Source organism: Setaria italica, chromosome V, assembly GCF_000263155.2.
Source record: "Setaria italica strain Yugu1 chromosome V, Setaria_italica_v2.0, whole genome shotgun sequence".
Taxonomy (NCBI): domain Eukaryota; kingdom Viridiplantae; phylum Streptophyta; class Magnoliopsida; order Poales; family Poaceae; genus Setaria; species Setaria italica.
In genome coordinates, this window is record NC_028454.1 from 6,188,740 (window position 1) to 6,208,167 (window position 19,428).

Here is a 19,428-nt window from a genome sequence, read left to right on the forward strand (position 1 = left end):
ACAAACATGACATTTCAAAGAAATGCAATTAAATGTTTTCAAAGCACTTTAGTTCTCCAATCTATATAACCTTTTATATTGATAGTCGAAGTAAAAAAATGTTTGACGTGTATTTTGAACGGAGGGGGTACGCATCTTACAAGCGCAGAAAATGATCTGCTAGCATTTCCTAGGGCAGGAAAAGATTTGTTAGCTGGAAAATCTTGGCCGGAAAGGAAACTGACCATGTGGTACCGAGGGCAACACCGTCAATTCTCACCCACCGCCGCTGTCTCCCCGACGGCCCGACCCCGACCCCGAGACACGCAACGGCAAACGGCACCGAAACCCCTCGCCGACGTCGCCGTCCCTCTACTCCGCAGCCCACACTGTCCTCCAGTCGCAGCGGCCAGCGCCGCCATCCCTACCACTCCTCCTGCGGCTGCATCCCCCGCAATGCCGCACCACGCCACCCCGCAGCATGCGTCTACGGCGCGCAAGTTCCTGTCCCGGCCCCGCGTGGTGGCGGCCTGCGCCGCTGTCGCGGCCCTCGCGCTCTTCCTTGCTGCATCCTCGGCCGCGGAGGATCCCAGCCGGTGGCGCGCCTACCTCATGCGCCCCCTCCCCGGCGGGGCCCGCGAGGAGACGGTGGTGGCCGCGGCCGTGGCGGGAAGCTTCGCGGGCCCCGCCGCCTCCTCGCCTTCACCCGCCGAAGCGCCGCTTCCTTCCCTCGGCGAGGTAGGTGCTGGGTTCCATTGTGAGGTTGGAAAGAAAAATGGCAACCATTTAATGGCTAGATGGTGCCTGTTTACACTTTACCGTGGCTTAATTCGAAATTTTGTCTACTTGGAGAAATTTGGCGAACCTGCGTCTGAATTTCAATTGCAAATCAACAACTAATTGGTGGCAGATTTTAAATTCCTGAGTACATTAGGTGTAAAACCCTGTTATAATCGTGGCAAATTTTAAGAGAACTTTTGGGAATTCAAACAAATCCTGATATAGTAACAATTTATAAATCATCTTTTATTTTCAGCGTGCATATAAATAAGGTCAATGGGATACCGTTGAATCTGATTGCATAAAACCAACCGTGTGTTTTCAGACTAATTTGTCAGGCAGGATTGACCCAATACCAGCAACTTCTATGTTCTTGGTCCCTTCGTCGTCGCCTGCAGAGAATTTTGATGATGGTTCAATGGAGGAGCGCGAACGTCCTGAGATAAAGGTATATGGATCACTGCAAAATTTGACATATCTTCTAGGAATGGAATTGCATGTCGTGGTATGCTCTAGTTATGCATAGGTTCCCTTTTAAAATGATTCCATGGGGGCGTACAAGTGCATTTAACTGTTGCATGCTGTGTTATATTTCAAAATCATGCAAATAAGAACCATGTGAAAACTGTTTTTTAAATAAAATTGCGTTTTATCTAACTTCTTCTAATAAAAGGTTACTGATACTTCAGGGAAACCCACCAAAAGATTCAGCTCTTCTCCAAGAGGTACATATCTAATCATGGATGGAGTTTTTCTTTAGCAACTAAATGTTTTATTTTTCTTAACCTCCTTACTTGTGAAGCCCGTTTCTAGTGGTGTGCCTACAATGAGCTCTGATGTCAATGGAGAGCATGACATGGATAGGAAACCTGTTCTGCCTCTAAGGCCAGAGGTTGATGCTTTGCCTCCTTTTGGATATAGTTTAAATTTTTTAATATTAGGAGTCAAAATTGTAAGAATACTTTTCTTGTCTTGTCAATTTAGCAGGCACCACTTTGGTCAACAGCAGCTGACGACGAGCTTGTATATGTGAAGAAAGAGATCATTAACGCACCATTGACATCAGATGACCCTGATCTATATGCACCCCTGTTCCGGAATGTGTCTGTGTTTAAAAGGTAAGGCATTTGTTTGGCTGCATATTGTCTGACTTGCAATTGGTATATTTCATAATTCCTAAACAAGGATTGAAGGCCCAGTTGTGTAGTAAACAACATTCTTATTTGTCCTTCTGTTCATAAAGATAACTATTTGTAATTTGCTGGACACTATGATCCCTTAGTGGAGCTGTTCTATTTTATTGACCTACATCTGTGTATCTTATTGGGATACTTTGTTTATTGCCTGCCTTTTGCGAAGTACAATTCTGCATTGGGTGTTCTGTAGCATGTGACCTGAAATACCAAATAAAGGAAGCTGCAATGATAATTTAAGTTCCTAATGTGACGCGTTGTGTTTCTAGCTTACTCCCTTCGTCCAAAAAAGAATGACATCCTGGCATTTAAAGTCCCAAAAAGATTGCATTTCTGGGATTCACACCAAATACATTTTCTGGGATTCCATTTAGTTATCCCCACACCTATTAATTAGGGACACACGTCTTTTCCATTCACCCCTAACCTGTCTGAAAAAAACCCAGGATGTCATTCTTTTTGGGACGTAGGGAGTATCACACTACTTTTTGTATGTTGGGCTGTACTGTACATCGGCTGTTTCATTTCAGTAGTTGACTTATTACATGTGTTCAACTCATGCTTCTAGGAGTTATGAACTGATGGAGAAACTTCTTAAGGTTTTCATATATCATGATGGAGCAAAACCCATTTTCCATTCAACTACACTACTTTTTGTATGTTGGGCTGTACTGTACATCGGCTGTTTCATTTCAGTAGTTGACTTATTACATGTGTTCAACTCATGCTTCTAGGAGTTATGAACTGATGGAGAAACTTCTTAAGGTTTTCATATATCATGATGGAGCAAAACCCATTTTCCATTCCCCAGAGTTGAAAGGCATCTATGCATCTGAGGGATGGTTTATGAAATTGATGGAGACAAACCAGAATTTTGTTGTGAGAGATCCAAATAGAGCCCATTTATTCTATCTCCCATATAGTTCTCGTCAACTGGAGCATAATCTTTATGTGCCTGGCTCAAATACTATTGAGCCATTGTCTATCTTTGTCAAAAATTACATTGATATGATCTCTGCCAAGTACCCATATTGGAATAGGACAAAAGGAGCTGATCATTTCTTTGTTGCCTGCCATGACTGGGTATGTTTTCTCCACTGCATTTTTTTCTTCCTTGAATGACCATGTAAAATATGGACCTGTATTTATGCATTTTTTACTCTTATTTGATCAGCTTTTTTTCAGAAAATGTTTGGTTAACTATTTAATAAATCAGATATTTGCATTGAATTTGAAATTAATTTATGTTCTTGACATTGTCTTTTCTTGCAGGGGCCTTACACAACCAAATTGCACGATGAATTGCGGAAGAATACTATTAAAGCTCTCTGCAATGCAGATCTGTCTGAAGGAGTTTTTGTCCGTGGGAAAGACGTTTCGCTTCCAGAAACATTTCTTAGAGCACCAAGAAGACCTCTAAGAGATATTGGGGGGAGACCAGTTGCACAGAGAACTATCCTTGCCTTCTTTGCAGGGCAGATGCACGGTCGAGTTCGACCTGTACTTCTCAAGTATTGGGGTGACAAGGATCCAGATATGAGAATATATAGTAAGCTGCCACACCGAATCACTAGGAGGAGGAATTATGTTCAGCATATGAAGTCGAGCAAGTATTGTATCTGTCCCATGGGATACGAGGTGAATAGCCCAAGGATAGTTGAGGCAATATACTATGAGTGTGTTCCAGTAATAATTGCTGACAACTTTGTGCTTCCATTCGATGATGCACTCAACTGGAGTTCGTTCTCTGTGGTGGTAGCAGAGAGAGATGTACCGAAGCTGAAGGATATCCTGCTGGGCATACCAGAGAGTCGATACATCACCCTGCAATCAAATGTGAAAAGGGTGCAGAAGCATTTTCTATGGCATCCAAATCCCGTCAAGTATGACATTTTCCACATGATACTACATTCAGTTTGGTTTAGCAGGGTGAATCAGATGCGAATAGAGTAGCACTGTCCTCCACATTCCTGAATTTCATGTGATGGTTGTTGGCTCTCGGCTGACCCATTTTGCTGAAGGCGCTGAATGGAGATAGCAATCTGACAAGAGAACCTGACATGATCTGTGGATAATAGACAGTGGCATATAGGGGTGGCTTAGATTTGTAAGTCTTGCACTACTGGTAATTTCCCTGATGGACAGTTTGATGCAAGTGCTGAGGAAGCTGAAGCGAAGATCGGTGTCTTATTGGTAAACATGTGAAGACGAAGATCGGTGTCCTATTGGTAAACATGTGAAGACGTTCCTTTTCTGAAATGTAGTAAAATCAGTTCATCTTTTTTACTCGGCTTACTGGGACGGGATAGGATGCTGAGATCTGGAAACATTGTAACTGGCGGAAAACACAAAGAAGGCAAGTTTACTTTTGTGAGGATGTAGATGTGTCACAACTTATACCCGGTCTCACCTTTTTGTGAGGAAACTTGTCTTTTTTTCGTTTTCGTCCCACGTGAATACGTGATCTCTGACCGTTCGGCTTACAGGTTCATGCCAATTCCACTCTGAACTCTGAAGATATCTTTGGTACACTGGAATTATCAGTGAAAATATGTTTGATACATAAATTGTTCGCTTAGTATCGGTTGAAACTTCTGCAACAAGGAAGAAATCCAATGCGATTCAATGTTCCTGCTTTGTAGACATATACTTGTTAACCTTGAAAGAGTTGAATCTCGCCACTAGACCAGCAATCCGTTGTAGTCTAGCTGGTTAGGATACTCGGCTCTCACCCGAGAGACCCGGGTTCGAGTCCCGGCAACGGAATCTTTTTTATGCCCTGCTTTGCTAATTACTCGGTGACACGTTGAGCGAGGCAACGACTAACGAACAGCAACCATCTCTATTTCTTTTCTTCAGCCTTACCAGAACTCAAACATCAAAACCTAGGACAGCGCCATGCCCATATTATAGCAGCAGATAGATTAGTCATCATATTCATAACTCATAAGTCATGCCACAACATAGACATTATTTGTTTATTGCCTTATTACCAGAATGGATTTGTTTATTTTGGTTTCCTTCTCTAGCTCAACGGAAAGCAACGGAGAAAAATAAAACTCACAAAACTGTCACGCTCATACAAAATACACATCTATACTGCGTCATTCGCGAGCATAACATGGTGCTATTACTATCATATCAAGACTCTTCCGTTAGTTTATCCCAACGAGGTCAGCTTCCCCTCACGCTCAGAGTCTGGCAGATAAGCTCCTGCCAAGTAGGAGCAGAAAAGAGGACGCGGGCATGTCTGGAAGCTCGGAGGCCGACGGGAAAAAAAGCCACAGGTGACCTGTTCAATCACTTGAAACTGGGGCTGCCCTCCATGTTCAACTGTTCATACAATCTGCATGTGAGAATCAGCACATTTCGGCAGTCTCGTTACTCAGGAAGATTAAGCCGGTCGAAGAGAACCAGAAAACTCTGCTCGGGTACGCTGTACAGGAAACCAAGCTCAGCACCTCCAAGGTGTGGGATTGTGCTCTGCAAAATATGCTGCACGTCAAGGGCAATCTTGCAACTACACCAAATTTTGATAGAAATAGGTGAGTTGTATAAACAGTTCCAAATCCACTGGCAAGATGTAGTTGTCTAGCTACGCAAACACCTTCATGCAATTTCTCTAATTTGCATAAAAATAACGGACACCAGCTTGGAAAACCAGGAGCACATATTATATAGGGGTTTAGCTAAGGTACTCCCAAATAAACGTGGACCGTAGATCTAAAGACATATTACCTCCTAGGAGGTAATAGATTAAATATTTATTATATGCATTTTAAATCCGAAAATAGGGGCAATATCTTCCTACTAGATCTAACTTCCACGTATTATTGTATTGGATCTAATGATTATTTTTTCCCCTCTCAGGTGAACATGGCCTGCAACAAATCTAGAAATTCGTATTCCTTAGTCCTCCCGAGAGCCATCTTAGGGATTATTTTTGTTCACGTTATAATTTTGCAGACTACAGGTGACATGTAATATAACGTATGGGTGTGTAATGCAGTTCTAAATTTCAACATGACAAATGTGGAATTAGTTTTAACTTCAAATGTGTATGAAATTTCAATAATTATTAACAGCGGCATAATTATGTTATCTTGTAGCAAATACATCATAGCGTTGTACAAATTTTGTGTAACCGCACACATGATTATATGACGGTGCACCAAATATGCAGATTAAAAGTTTATGACAGCATGCATGCATGCATGTGTATGACCCGGACTTAAGGAGATAATGGCGCAGATATATTAACGGCATGCATACATGCAAGTGTATGACCGGGACTTGAGGAGATAATGGCGGTGAGATTTTTTTTCTTTATTTTCTAATTGATTTAATTCACATCTTACACTCTTAGAAGTGCCAACCTAAGAAAAGATTGGGTGCAATACTACTATTTGTTCCATAAGTGGTCTAGAGAAAAACTTGAAGACCAAATATTATTCACACAGCCAACAAGTGCTCTACTATTTGGTATTATCAGCATTTCTAAAAGTATGGGCGTGCTTGCTTCCGTCGGGTAAGACCTGCCTTGCCAAGCTAGAAATTGGAGCCAGCGACGTGTTCGGATAGGCGGTCAGCTTGTCTTTGCGTACGAGCGGGCACGGTTTGGACAAGATTTTCCTTGCTGCCATGAGCGAGTAGATTTGGCACTCACCCAGGCTGGCAAGGTTAGCCCTGCCCACGCAAGCGAGTCAAGGTGAGCTGACCTTGGAACTAAGCATGGTCCTGTTAACATATTTGGTGTTTTAGAAGTTTGTGTCCTGGTGATACAACTCCACATTCCATAAGTTCCCAAAAACCAACACAGGTAATGTCATCATAAAACAAACTGTTAAGTTATGGCATGTCATATTGCACATTATGCCTGCAGTTACTACTCAATATCAATTTCAGGAGCATTGCGTCAGCAAATGAAAAGAACCACTGTTGGTGTTTCATTTTACCTTGCCATTGAGCACCAAAAGCTCGCCATCCACCCATCGAGGATTTTTGAATCCAGGTTGTGCTATTCTACCCTGACCCTTAAAACTGGCAATCTGCAAAAGAAAAAAGGAACGAAACTTTTGTTCTCAAAACAGAACTTGTGAATCTAACTAAAGGCGGCTTTCAATTGTCAGAATAAAACAAACCAAAATCCCAGTAAAAACATATATTGAACAATCAGATCTGCAGAAAGAAATTACCACACCAAATTCTTCTGGGTATGCGCCACGATTCTCAAGACGCTTGCCCTTCCCAATCTTGGCACGGAATGTTATCTGTTGCAAACTTTTATCAGTAGTGAAACAGGGGAGCCTTATTAACAATCTTTTTTTAAGGGAGATAATGCGAACCTGGCCAGCAGGGACACTCAGATCACCAGTCAACTTTACTGCTTCAACGTACTCGAAAAACTCAACGTCATCGGTACTGTTCCAGTGCCCGAACTTCCGACGAAGCTGCACAATTTCTGGTCCATATGGACTAAATGCTCCAACATAGAGACCTACATGAAGCCCAGAAAAACCAACTGTCAGACTATACAACAATAGATCATCAATTTAGCTGAGAAAACTTTACCACTAAATGGATCTGTGCTGTTAGTGTCCATAACAATCCGATTAAAAATGGTATTCTCAGTCAGCTTGACTTGAGCCTTGCTTAATGTAAGCCTTAAAAGCTCCTGAACTTCTTTATTTATCTGCAGTTATCATGTCATATGTGTCAGTTAACTTGCTTGCAAGAATAGAACATGGTTTGAAAAACTGGTGACAAAAGACAGTTACCATAAAAAAGATGCATCAGACTATCCTAAATTGGGATAAGATGACATGGGTGTCTGGAAGGTGCTCTCTGAGAAATTCTCAGAATATAGCATCTGTTAGCATCCACAGTTTGAGGAAATAGTAAGATATCAAAAGTTATGTGCAAGAAGAAATTACTAGTTCTTTTTGAGTAAGATCCAAATCTAAGGACCCAAATCTAAGGACCCAGATATAGTTGGAACCAGCATGCAGCCAGTTCCTGGGCCCCCAGCTTTCTTTGACTTTTTATACAGGGCAAACACTTTTGAAACTATACGGCGGACATATTCTGGGCAAACACTCATGTTTGCTTATTCTGGAAGGCATGCAAGGCTACTGATGTAGCAGTGTAATCCTAAATTAGCACATCTAGTAACTAGGGACAAAGACCTCTAGAATGGTATGAGTTCCCTTAATGCTTAGAAACTTTCAGAATTTCTGTGCATAGGTCTTAAGATTTTACCCAACTGCAACACTGATGTACTCAGGTATATCTCATATTCATAGTATTCAAAGTTGCAGACATATGTAACTAAGCCAATGTCATTAACTCATTCCTACCTTTGAAGAGCTCTTGGTTGTGCCCCATAATGCCTTTGCGACATCAGATGGCATAAGCTCTGATGCTAATTTAGCAGCCATATCTGCAACTTTTTGTTTTGCAGCCTTTGTTTCAGCCAGATCTCGATCAGAACCTTTTCCAGGAATGTACAGTTCGAAGGAGTCTTTTTCCATGTTATTTATTTCAGCTGGAACACGAACATATGATTTTGCTCCAGCATCTTCTTTATTGTGAACCACTCCACTGATGAAAAGCTTCACCTCAGTACTTTTACTCTCGTCATCCATATCTTCTTCTGAAACATCTTCCTCCTGCTCAAGCTCCTCAGTGGTGGGCTCTTCCAATGAGTTTTCTGATGAACTCTTCACATCATCTTGTACTAATTCTTCCGACGAATTTGCAGCCAATTCAGTTTCCTCAGATACATCAACATTTATTACTTGAACTTTGAATTCAGGAATCCGAGACTTGAAAAAATTCAAAACACTTTTTAATCCTTCAACACTACTATCCTTGCTGCTACCAACATCTTGTTCTTTCTCCTCAACATCCTCATTTCCTTTTACTGTAGTATCTGTACTTGCTTCCTCTGTAACACTATCAGATATAGCACTACTTTCTGATGAACTTTCATTCTCCACCTTAGCTGGACCTTCTGTAGCTGTCGAAGATATGGATGATGCACTTGATGTTCCTTTTGTTGGTCGCAAGTGTACCACCTGTCTAATTTTTCGTAAATATAAATATCAAATCTGTGCACAATAGAGATTTTCTTCTATTTTTTTAACTGCATAAATATTACAATAAAATATGAACATCACTTTGATCACAGCACCTTCATTGTATACGTCTCATCATTTTCTCTGACGAGGAAAATTTCAAATAATGGAGTCCCAGAAGATGCAGTCACCAATTGCCTACATAAAGTATCTGTAAGTTGGAATTGCACTATGATATCTTGCCTAATTTTAACCTTAAGATAAAAGTTATGAACTGAGAGAAACCACCTTGGGCTGTAGCTCTTAGCCACATATCTCCCAACACCAGGGCTTATTCGTACAATTCTCCCAATGGAATCATCGGTGTCCTTAGCGTATCCCACCCACCAACCTACCTGAAACAAAAATGGTTAGAATCCATTACAACCACAATTCCTGAGGGGTCGCATCAAAAGTGCCTTTCTTAATGATACAGAATTACAGATAGTTTTGGCTAATCTTCGTTCATCCATGGTGATACCTCTTCATTTAAGTAACCAGAGGACAAGAGACATTATCTAACCAATTTTATCAGGAAATTGGCGATTTGCCATATAAATAGTTTGTGTAGCAAGGGTCCAAGGGAGATCAGGACTGGAGGCACTGAAACTTGACTATAGAAAGCTATGTTGCTGAATGCACCAGGCGGTCGAAAGGCACCATGGCAATCTGTGATAAAAGACTTAGTAATTACCAAGCTGGTTCCAGCAAGCCTGGTCAACCTTGAGGCATCCTGATACCGCTGTTCCTCTATAGCACTCTGCAGGAATCGAGAGGAGCCAGAGCAATCAAACAGAACAAATGCAATTGTTAGCACCTAGCACATCCTAATCCAAATCTGTGGGACATGAAACTAGAGCATAAGAGCTGACGTGTCTCAGTCAAATCGGTGATGAAACAGGATGTCAGGCATATCACAGCAGCGACGGACCTTGAGCTCGGCCATGACGTGGGCGACAGCGTCGTTGCCGGTGGCCTCGAGGATGGCCCTCTTGAGCTTGGCGGCCTCGGCGAAGTCCTCGTTCTCCACCGCCTCCTCGAGCTGGAACTGCGCGGGCGAGAGCAGGAGCGTATCATCAGATTGGTTCGATTAGCGGCTCGGAGGTGATGAATCGGCGATTACCTGGAGGAGGGACGCGTAGCTCTCGTCCTGTTCGACCTCGTCGAAGTGGCGGCTCCATCGGGTCCAGTCCCAGGTGGAGGGCGACGACGCCGAGGAGGAGGCGGTGCAGAAGCAGTAGCCGGCGGCGCGGCGGGCGGGGGTGGCGGATGGCGGTCGCACGGCGGAGGGCGGCGACCGGCGGGCCGGGACGGTGTTGAGGGGCGGGCGAGCCGCCGCCGGCGTGGCGCACGCGGTGGCCGCGGGGGACATGGCGATGGGTGGGTGGGGCACAGCGGGCAGAGGCCGGCAGGCACGCGATTCAGATAAGGAGGACGGGCCTGAGTTGATTGGGAAGTGGCGAGCGAGCTGCGAGCGGAGCCAGGGGCGGGGCGCACCTGCGTTGTTGGCATGTTGCTGCGTTGCGTGCTCCCTCTCCCACTGCTAAATGGGTCCCGCCGCCGCTGCTGCTGTTTTTTTCCTCTTTATTTGACTTGAAACAGCGTCTCTTTTCCCCTTTTGTTAGGGAAATAGCTGCAAGTGTTGTCCACAAATTTCAGGGGAAATTCAAAATTCAAGCGCTTCGGAAGGCCCATTTACTCGTGGCTTGGGAATAAGGTGAACTATAGTTCACTTTTCTTTTATTTTCTAAACAATGTTCTACTGTGCCAATAATATTTATTTAAATTAATTGCTTCCCATCGGCTTTGCAAACGGATAGTACACGTAGCATAAGAAAGTGCAGGTACCCACTAATTGTCGACTTGCTATAACAAAATCATCACTTCTTGGTAGCTACGGCATGAAACAACAATGATGCATTGGATTGATGATCTCGGGACAGTATGTCGTAGGTTTCACGTTTCCATCCAAAAAGGCAAAAGGAAAAGGATCAAGCTCCAAGTGTCTACTTCTAGAAGATAAAAAACTTGGAACTCATGCTTAATTTGTAGTGAAAATATTATTATTCTGCTACATTTTTTTTCAAAACACACTTGCATGTAGCAAACACATAACATAAATGAATATTAGTCACCTCGACATGAAAATTAAATTGTTAAATTTATTTTAAATATTTTGTAGTTATAATGGGCAACGCTAAGCAAACTTTGACAAACTTTGATCAAGTTAATGACTTGAACTGTCCTTTTTAATGGAACAACAATGGACTGGAACAATGGACTGGAGTAGGAAATATCTTTTAGTTCAAGCATTTTAGGAGCTCTTTGTGTGACAAATAGTACTTGTTATGAAATTGATGAAGCCAGGAGGTGCATAATCACTAACTGCGGCAATTATGGTTGGCTGGCTTAACAGGGAACGTATCTGGTGGAAACCGGACAGCCCATGCAACCTTGGAAACTTTGAATCAAGATCACAAGATGCTAATCTAATACATAGGGTTAGAGATGGGGTTATTTGCACTTCACCGCCTGCCGGCCAGCAATGCAAAATTGGTTTTTTGCGAACCCCCCTGCCCCTTCCATGCAAACACCCCCCCCCCCCCCCGCGCGCATACTCCCAGAGACGCCACCTCCACCAGGCGATTCGCCGCCGCCTGTCGCCCCTCCGCCGGCCTAGTGACGGCGCCGCCGCCCTTTCGCCCCTTCGCCGCCGTCCGTGGTTCTCCGTCGCTCGTGGCCCTTTGCCGACCTGGTGAGGGTGCCGCTACCCCTTCGCCACCGCCCGTCGCCCCTTTGCCCCTTCCCGGACGTCGCCATGGATAGCCAAGAGCAGAAAGAGCAGCATCAGCCATGGACAGGGTACGATCCTGTGCACGGGCAGCGGACGGATGCCCTCTCTCAAGTCATCATCGTTGATCATGCCGTCATCGTTGATTCTGTCTCCATCGACACCAATGATGTCGGACTTACAGGAAGAAGTTTTGAGACCGCCGCCATGGATCATTTGAAGTCTGTGGTTGGAATGATGTTTGATACACTCACAGATGTGGAGAAAATTTACAAATTGTATGCACGTGAAGCTGGTTTCTCCGTTCGTGTTGGTCAGCACAAGAAGCAAAATGAGAAAATATTAATCAAGCATTATCATTTTTCAAGGGAAGGGTACAAGAAGGAGAACGTAAAAAATATTATTGACGAATCCAGAAAAAAGAGAAAGACACATAATGTAATGGAAACCAGATGTGGTTGTGAGGCACATATTGTTGTCAAGATTAGCAGTGATAAGAAGTATCGGATAGCTTCAAGGTTGAGGAGCACAGCCATGGTTTTGTGTCACAGATAAGAGGTATTTGTTAAGATGCAACCGTAATGTTAGTGAGAGGGCAAAGAGTACTTTGTTCAATTATCATAAGGCTAGTATTGGCACCTCACAGGCATATAGACTTCTCCATATCAGTGAGGGTGGGTTTCAGAATGTTGGGTGCACGCTGAGGGATTTGCAAAACTATTATCGTGACTTCAGGACTAAAATCAAGGATGCAGATGCACAGATGTTTGTGGCACAACTTGAGTGAAAGAAGGAAGTAAATCCTGCCTTCTTCTATGACTTTTATGATGGATGAACAAGGACGATTTGTTCATGTGTTTTGGGCAGGTGCCTTATGCAGGAAGGACTATAGTGTTTTTGGTGATGTGGTTTTGGTAGATTCAACATGCACCATTAACCAGTATAACATGATTTTTGTGCAATTTACTGGAGTCAATCATCACTTGCAAAGTCTTTTCCTAGGGGCAGCATTCTTGGCAAATGAAAAAATCGAGTCATATGTATGGTTGTTTAACACCTTTCTTAACGCTATGGGTGGAGTAGCACCTCATCTAATCATAACAGATGATGATGCAAGCATGAAGGCTGCTATTGCTCAGATTCTACCAAATACAACTCACAGACTTTGCATGTGGCATATCATGGAAAAGGTTCCTGAGAAGGTCGGGCCCCCAATAAGAGAGGATGAACAGTTCTAGGATAGACTACACACGTGTGTTTGAGGATCCGAGACTTCAGATGATTTTGAGTCAGAATAGAATTCTATCATAACAAATTTTGCACTTATGGGAAATGATTGGTTTTCCACAAAGTTTGCCATGCGTCAATCATGGATTCCTGCATACTTTATGGACATACCTCTAGCAGTAATCCTTAGGACTACATCACGATCGGAGAGTGCAAATTCTTTTTTTAACCGTTTCATTCATCGAAAATTGACCTTTGTTGAGTTTTGGCTAAGATTTGACACAGCTTTGAAGTGCCAACGCCAAGAGGAGTTTTTTTAGATTAAGGAAAGAACATCCGGCCTCGATCATCCACATGTGGATGTCTACAGCCATTACAGACCATAACGTTCATAAATACCCAGCACATAGGCTAACAACCAAGCATTAAGCCTTAAACACTAAAATAGATACTACTGGACCAACTCCTTGGACACAAAGCAAGCAAGGCCACTATTGCCCGTCCGAGAGAAGCTGCAACAGGGTAAACAGAACTTAACACTTGTTGCTCCACCGACAGCAACTGGACATCAGCATCAGAAGCAAACATCAGCCAACATCTGAATCCTTAAGATAGCACCTGAAGATTGACACCGTACTGAACCTGACTATATCCAGTAATGTTACCCATGTTTGTTGTACTTTCAGTCAATCAGAATAGGGACCACATTAACAGCTTTTATTTATGCAGAAAGTCTTTTTCTGAAGTTCCAACCACATTTGTTGAAAAACTCCATTACACTTCAAGCTTTTAACAGTTATTCTTCAAAGCAGTTTTCTCCTCTTTAGATAGCCTCGACCATTCCCTCGTCCAGAAAGTCCCCTTAAAAATTACCTAAAAAACGAATTAGGGATGGTTCCTTTAAAAACCACTTCATTTCTACTCAGCCAAATTACCCAGCAAAGAGCAGAGATACCAACAAATATTTGTTTTCTATGTTGTAGAGGAAAACCTCTAATCCAAGAACTCAGCATGTTAGGCACACTAGTAGGTGGTTGAATTCCAAAAGATAAATACATTGAATTCCATATACACCTAGCCAAATGACATTCAAAGAATAAATGCTACACTATTTCATCATAGTTACAAAAGGAGCACTTCTACTTCCTTGCCGGTTCCTTTTAGCATGATTATCCTTTGTTAGAATAACTCCCTTTTTCAAATACCATAATAACATCTTGATCTTAAGTGGTATTTTTAACTTCCAAGCAATACACAAACGGGGTGATCCTTCCTGTTTCATGATTTCTTTGTACATTGACCTAACAGTAAAATCATTATTTTTATTCAGATTCTAAAGGAACCTATTTTTTTGTTCATCTAAATCATATACTTCTACCTCGACTACTAGATGTAACCAATCTGTCCGTTTGTCTCCTGTTAAAGCTCTTCTAAAAGAGATGTTCAGAGGCACAGAACTACAGACTTTAGCAACTGTATCATTTTTCCTTCTAGCAATATTATACAGAGATGGGTATGTATCTTTCAAAGGCGCATTTCCAACCCACTGGTCCTTCCAAAACCTAGTTTGCTTCCCATTGTGAATTTTAAACGTTTCCATTGATAGGAATTGATATTTAATTTCCATGAGCCCAGCCCAAAAATGAGAATCTCCCTTCTTTTTTGATACTTGTGTTAGGAACTTATTGGTTAGATATTTCCTTCTTAATAGTTTTTTCCACACTCCATCTTCATTTAAAAGTTTAAATAATCACTTGCTTAACAAGCATTTATTTTGGACTTCCAAGTTAGAGATGCTCAGCCCTCCCATATTTTTTGGTATACACAAAATGCTCCATTTAGCTAATCTATATTTCTTCTTCTGCTCATCACATTGCCAAAAAAATCTAGATCTGTAACAGTCCCAATCTCTTTAGAACACCTTTAGGTATTCTGAAAAAGGACATCATAAATATTGGTAAACTGGATAGAACTAAGTTTATCAGTACTAGCCTGCCACCTACTCACAGTAGTTTACTCTTCCAACTTGCCATTTTTTTCTGAAATCTCTCTTCAACCATGTTCCAATCCTTGTTTGAGATTCTCTGCTGGTTTATTGGGATACCAAGATATTTAAAAGGTAGAGAACCTTCCTTACACCCAAAAATCTGTACATATTCTCTCACTTTATCTTTTGCTTCTCCAAAGCAGTATAACTCACTCTTATGGAAATTAATCTTAAGACCAGAAACCTTGTCAAAGGTACCTAGTACCAATTTCAAATGTTTGGCCTATTCTATATTATTTTCCATGAAGAGTATTGTATCATCAACATATTGGAGGATAGATAATTCTCCGTCAACTAGATGGGGCACTAGTCCCTTAATTTGCTCTTTTTCTCTAGTTCTCAAAATTAGAACTGTTAACATATCAGCCACCAAATTGAATAAGACAGGGGATAGAGGATCCCCCGTCTCAACCCTTTTTTTGTTTGAAAGAAGTGTCCTATATCATCATTCACTTTAACTCCTACACTTCCTCCATTAACTATGGTTTCAATCCAACTATACCATCTATGTGAGAAACCTTTCATTCTTAGAACCTGTTGTAAGAATGACCAGTTAACCTTATCGAAGGCTTTCTCAAAATCCAGTTTGAGAATAATCCCATCCTATTTTTTCCTATGCAATTCATGCATTGTTTCATGCAGGATAACCACTCCTTCTATTATATATCTCCTAGGCAAATAGATTGTCTGTGGTGGACTAACAATTTTATTGGCTACCAATATGTGTATGTTAGCAATCACCTTTGTAAAGATTTTGAAACTAACATTCAGCATACAGATTGGTCTATATTGCTGGATCATTTTAACTTTCTTGAGCTTTGGAATTAGAGTTATAATTCCAAAATTTAAGCTGTGTAGAGGTAGTCTGCTATTATGGAACTGATCAAACATGGCCATTAGATCATCTTTGATAATGCTCAAAAAACTTTGTAAAACTCAATTGGGAATCCATCAGACCCGGAGCTTTGTTGTGTTTCATTTGAAAAATGGCATCCCTTACCTCTTTTTTTGTAAACTTGTCTGTTAGAATTTCATTTTGTTCTCTTGTTACCTGAGGAATATCCTCTGTCAAGTATTCATTCATAGATCAATTATTTGTCGATTGGGATCCAAACGAGATTTTGTAATACTTTGATATGTATTTTTAAGATTGTCATGCCCTTCAATTATCCCCTCTTCGTGTTCAAGATGAAAAATTCTAGTTTCCCGATGCTTTCCATTGGCTATCATATGGAAATAGTTTGTGTTATTGTCTCCCTTTAAAATTCTAGTACTTTTTGCTCTTTGGTACCATTTGATTTCTTCTTCTATTAGGAGTTGTATTAGCCTGGCATGAATACTTTGCTTTAAGTCACATTCTTGCTGACTTAGCAGCTGTGATTCTGCCTTTTTATCCAACTCATTAGCTTTTCTAAATAACTTCTATTTTTCTTTTTTATATGCCCTATTCATGTTTTTTCCCATCATCTCAGGAACTGACTTAATCTCCTGATCTTATTCTGCCATTTTTGCATGGCGGTGGAACTCTTTTTTTCTTTGTTCCAGACATCACACACTAAATCATAAAAATCTTCCCTTAAGAGCCACCCCAATTCAAACTTAAACCATGGTTGTCTCCTGTTTCCATTATCCTGACCCGTATTCAAAAGTAATGGTGTATGGTTTGAGATCTCTCTACTTAAAGCCTGAACTGTGGCTAGGGGGAATTGTTGTTCCCACTCTGTGCTAACCAACACTCTATCCAATCTCTCATATGTTAGCGTTCTTAAAGAATTAGTCCAAGTATATTTCCTCCCTGACATCTCAATTTCTCTTAGATTTAAACTATCTATGATAGCATTAAAGAGAAAAGGTCATTTTTCATCATACCTATCATTATTCTTCTCACTTGAGTTCCTAATTACGTTAAAATATCCTCCCAGCACTATTGGCAAATTTTCTTTGCTACAAGACTGCACTAGTTCTACTAGAAAGCCTCCTTGTACTCTGCCTATGCTGCTCCATAAACAATAACCAGTACAAAATGGAAGTTATCTTTCCTAGTTCTTAATCTAAACTTAACAAAGAAGTCACCTTCAGCAATACTCCCAATATCAAGCTCATCCAAATCTATTCCTAGGAGAATCCCCCCAGATCTCCCATGGGGTTGTGTCCAATGCCATATGAAGTTTCTACCCCCCAAATAATTATTTAGTGTGGATCGGGTAAAATCTCTTCTTCCTGTTTCTAAAAGAGCAATGAAAGCTAAGTTCTACTCTTTAACTGTATCTGCTAGAAAACGTGTTTTAGCAAAGTCATTAAGATCTCTGCTATTCCAGAAGGTTCCTTTCATTTGGACACAATTTTGCTATTATATAAAGGAAATTTTATTTTACAAGCCTTTCTTCTTTATGACTTAGCACAAGACTTGTATTTTCCTAATTTAGTATCCTCTTCTAGATGAAAACTATCATCATCAAAGACTTCCTCTAGAAGTTCCCCGCACAGATACTTAATAGCTTTGCTTTCTATTTCTTCTAAATCTTCCTCTTCTTCATCACTTTCTAAGTATATCTCACTCTACTTATCCCCCTCCTCTACTTGGCCAAAAGGTCCAACCTCTGAGGTTAAGATCTCTCTGGCCAATTCTTCTTTTTTCTCCCTCCCCCCAAGTTAACTCCTAACTGTTTAATATTGCAAACAACCTTAGAAACAGGAATAAAAAGGGAGCAACATTTAGAAAGGTTACCTTCGGTATGTTCTAGATTCTTTCTGGCTGCTATTTTTTCAGTCTTTGCTAATATGTGTTCATCACTTGCTTGAGCCAACCTTGGACTAGCCCTAGATGGTGTGATTAACTTCTCAGGGATTGCCGCCACCTTCTGAAATTCCTTCCCTCCCTCTTTCTCCTCCCCATTGCTGACTGTTCTTATAATTTCATTTTCCTCTTCCATAATACTGGCTGCCAGGTCGTTCAGTGTCCTATTAACTACTTTATCCATTATCTCCTCAGCCCTATCTTTGAGAAACACCCTGAACTTCTCCTCACTCATGTTCTGAACCTTCTCCTTTAGTACATTCAGATTATTCATCTCCTGATCTGTCTGCTGACTCCCTTCCTTTTTTCTTTCCTTTTCGCTATCTTCCCTGCTGCTTTTTCTTATTTTTGCTTCCCTATCTGACTCAGGATCATCTTGCATGTGATCCTCTTCACTTGCATCACCATCCCTTTCTTCATCTGCATCCCCCTTCCATTCAACCACCACTTTCTCTCCATTCTCATCAGTCCCCATCTTTTCTACTTCGAACTCTAGTTCAAAGTAGTGATCTCCAATCACCACATCCAAGTGAGGGGGAATGAGCAGAGGATTGAGAACTACCACATTTATCCTCCCAAAATCATTCTCCCTAGTCATTTTCATATCCACTGTCTGTGTTGATCCTAGCATTGACCCCACAACCCATAAGTTCATATACTCTCTTAGGGATTTTCTCATTCCATTTACCCTCACCCACACCTTTGGAAGTAAAAATCTTTCCTCCTTCTCATGCCAAGTCTCAAACTGGAGTCTGATCCCTATTTGCACTCCTTCCTCCTTCACATCTGCCCCTCTAAAAGCAATAGCTCTCTGAAGTTCAGTTTTTAAAGGGAACTTGGTGATGAATGTGTTGTCTTCATGGGCTTCCAGTTCCCACTTCCATTTTCTAGGATAGAGTCTCTGAAGTTGGTTTACAATCTGCTCCTTTATTAGCTATTCAATTCTTATCAAAGCCATCTTGGATTCCTTCTTTGCCCTAGGCAAGGGTAGGTGTGGTATATGATAAAATCCCAATCCTTGAACTGCATATCCCACTGCATAGGCTACTGTTCTTGGCTGCTTGAGCATTGGGCATTTGTGATTGACATGATCATTGCTGTTACAAATGACACAGTACACCACATTGGTACATCGCGCAGCCACATGACCCTTCTTTATACATCTCGAGCATTTGATTCCCATTTTTGCTTCCTCCTCTTTCTTTTCTTCCTCCCCCTCTACTTCAGTCATAGTTATATCCATCACTTCCTTGTCTCCAGATTTTTTTTCTGTTCAGTGTCGTTTGATGTTATCTTCTCTTTCCCATATCTCCCTCCCAACTTTTCCCTATCCTCTCCCTTCTGTACAACAATTCCTTGAGACCTTTCTTGCCACCTGTGTCCTCCACCACGCCCTCTCATGGCCTCCCTTGGATTAACACCTCTCCAAACTCCATACCCTGAACGCTGCCAATCTCTATCCTTGGTAATAAACTTTGCGGGGCCGCACAGGGGACCTA

At 41.5% G+C, this 19,428-nt stretch overlaps 2 protein-coding genes and 1 non-coding gene across 6 annotated transcripts; 2 read left to right on the forward strand and 1 right to left on the reverse strand.

The window, feature by feature from the left end:
• The first annotated feature begins 276 nt into the window (after positions 1 to 276).
• Positions 277 to 4,372, forward strand: LOC101781101 (probable glycosyltransferase At3g07620). 3 transcript variants are annotated; one of them, XM_014805169.2, is made up of 7 exons: positions 277 to 717; positions 1,085 to 1,207; positions 1,449 to 1,484; positions 1,562 to 1,651; positions 1,744 to 1,877; positions 2,687 to 3,035; positions 3,225 to 4,372. In XM_014805169.2, exons 1-7 carry the CDS (start codon positions 436 to 438, stop codon positions 3,903 to 3,905), a joined length of 1,695 nt encoding a protein of 564 aa, XP_014660655.1. In that variant the 5' UTR covers positions 277 to 435; the 3' UTR covers positions 3,906 to 4,372. The 3 variants fall into 3 exon arrangements, with proteins under 3 accessions (XP_014660655.1, XP_022682094.1, XP_022682093.1); XM_022826358.1 differs by having other exon boundaries at positions 278 to 717; positions 1,747 to 1,877; XM_022826359.1 differs by lacking the exon at positions 1,562 to 1,651 and having other exon boundaries at positions 1,747 to 1,877.
• Positions 4,373 to 4,645: 273 nt separating this feature from the next.
• On the forward strand, positions 4,646 to 4,718 carry TRNAE-CUC. The gene has a single exon. It is a non-coding gene; the product is annotated as a tRNA-Glu (tRNA).
• A 160-nt stretch (positions 4,719 to 4,878) lies between these two features.
• LOC101781500 (protein EXECUTER 2, chloroplastic) lies at positions 4,879 to 10,519 on the reverse strand. 2 transcript variants are annotated; one of them, XM_004967898.3, is made up of 11 exons: positions 10,191 to 10,517; positions 9,999 to 10,115; positions 9,762 to 9,827; positions 9,317 to 9,423; positions 9,145 to 9,226; positions 8,309 to 9,028; positions 7,524 to 7,644; positions 7,298 to 7,449; positions 7,148 to 7,222; positions 6,908 to 7,000; positions 4,879 to 5,435 (listed from the first exon to the last, which is right to left on the reverse strand). In XM_004967898.3, exons 1-11 carry the CDS (start codon positions 10,437 to 10,439, stop codon positions 5,334 to 5,336), a joined length of 1,884 nt encoding a protein of 627 aa, XP_004967955.1. In that variant the 5' UTR covers positions 10,440 to 10,517; the 3' UTR covers positions 4,879 to 5,333. The 2 variants fall into 2 exon arrangements, with proteins under 2 accessions (XP_004967955.1, XP_022682610.1); XM_022826875.1 differs by having other exon boundaries at positions 5,341 to 5,472; positions 10,191 to 10,519.
• Positions 10,520 to 19,428: the final 8,909 nt, after the last annotated feature.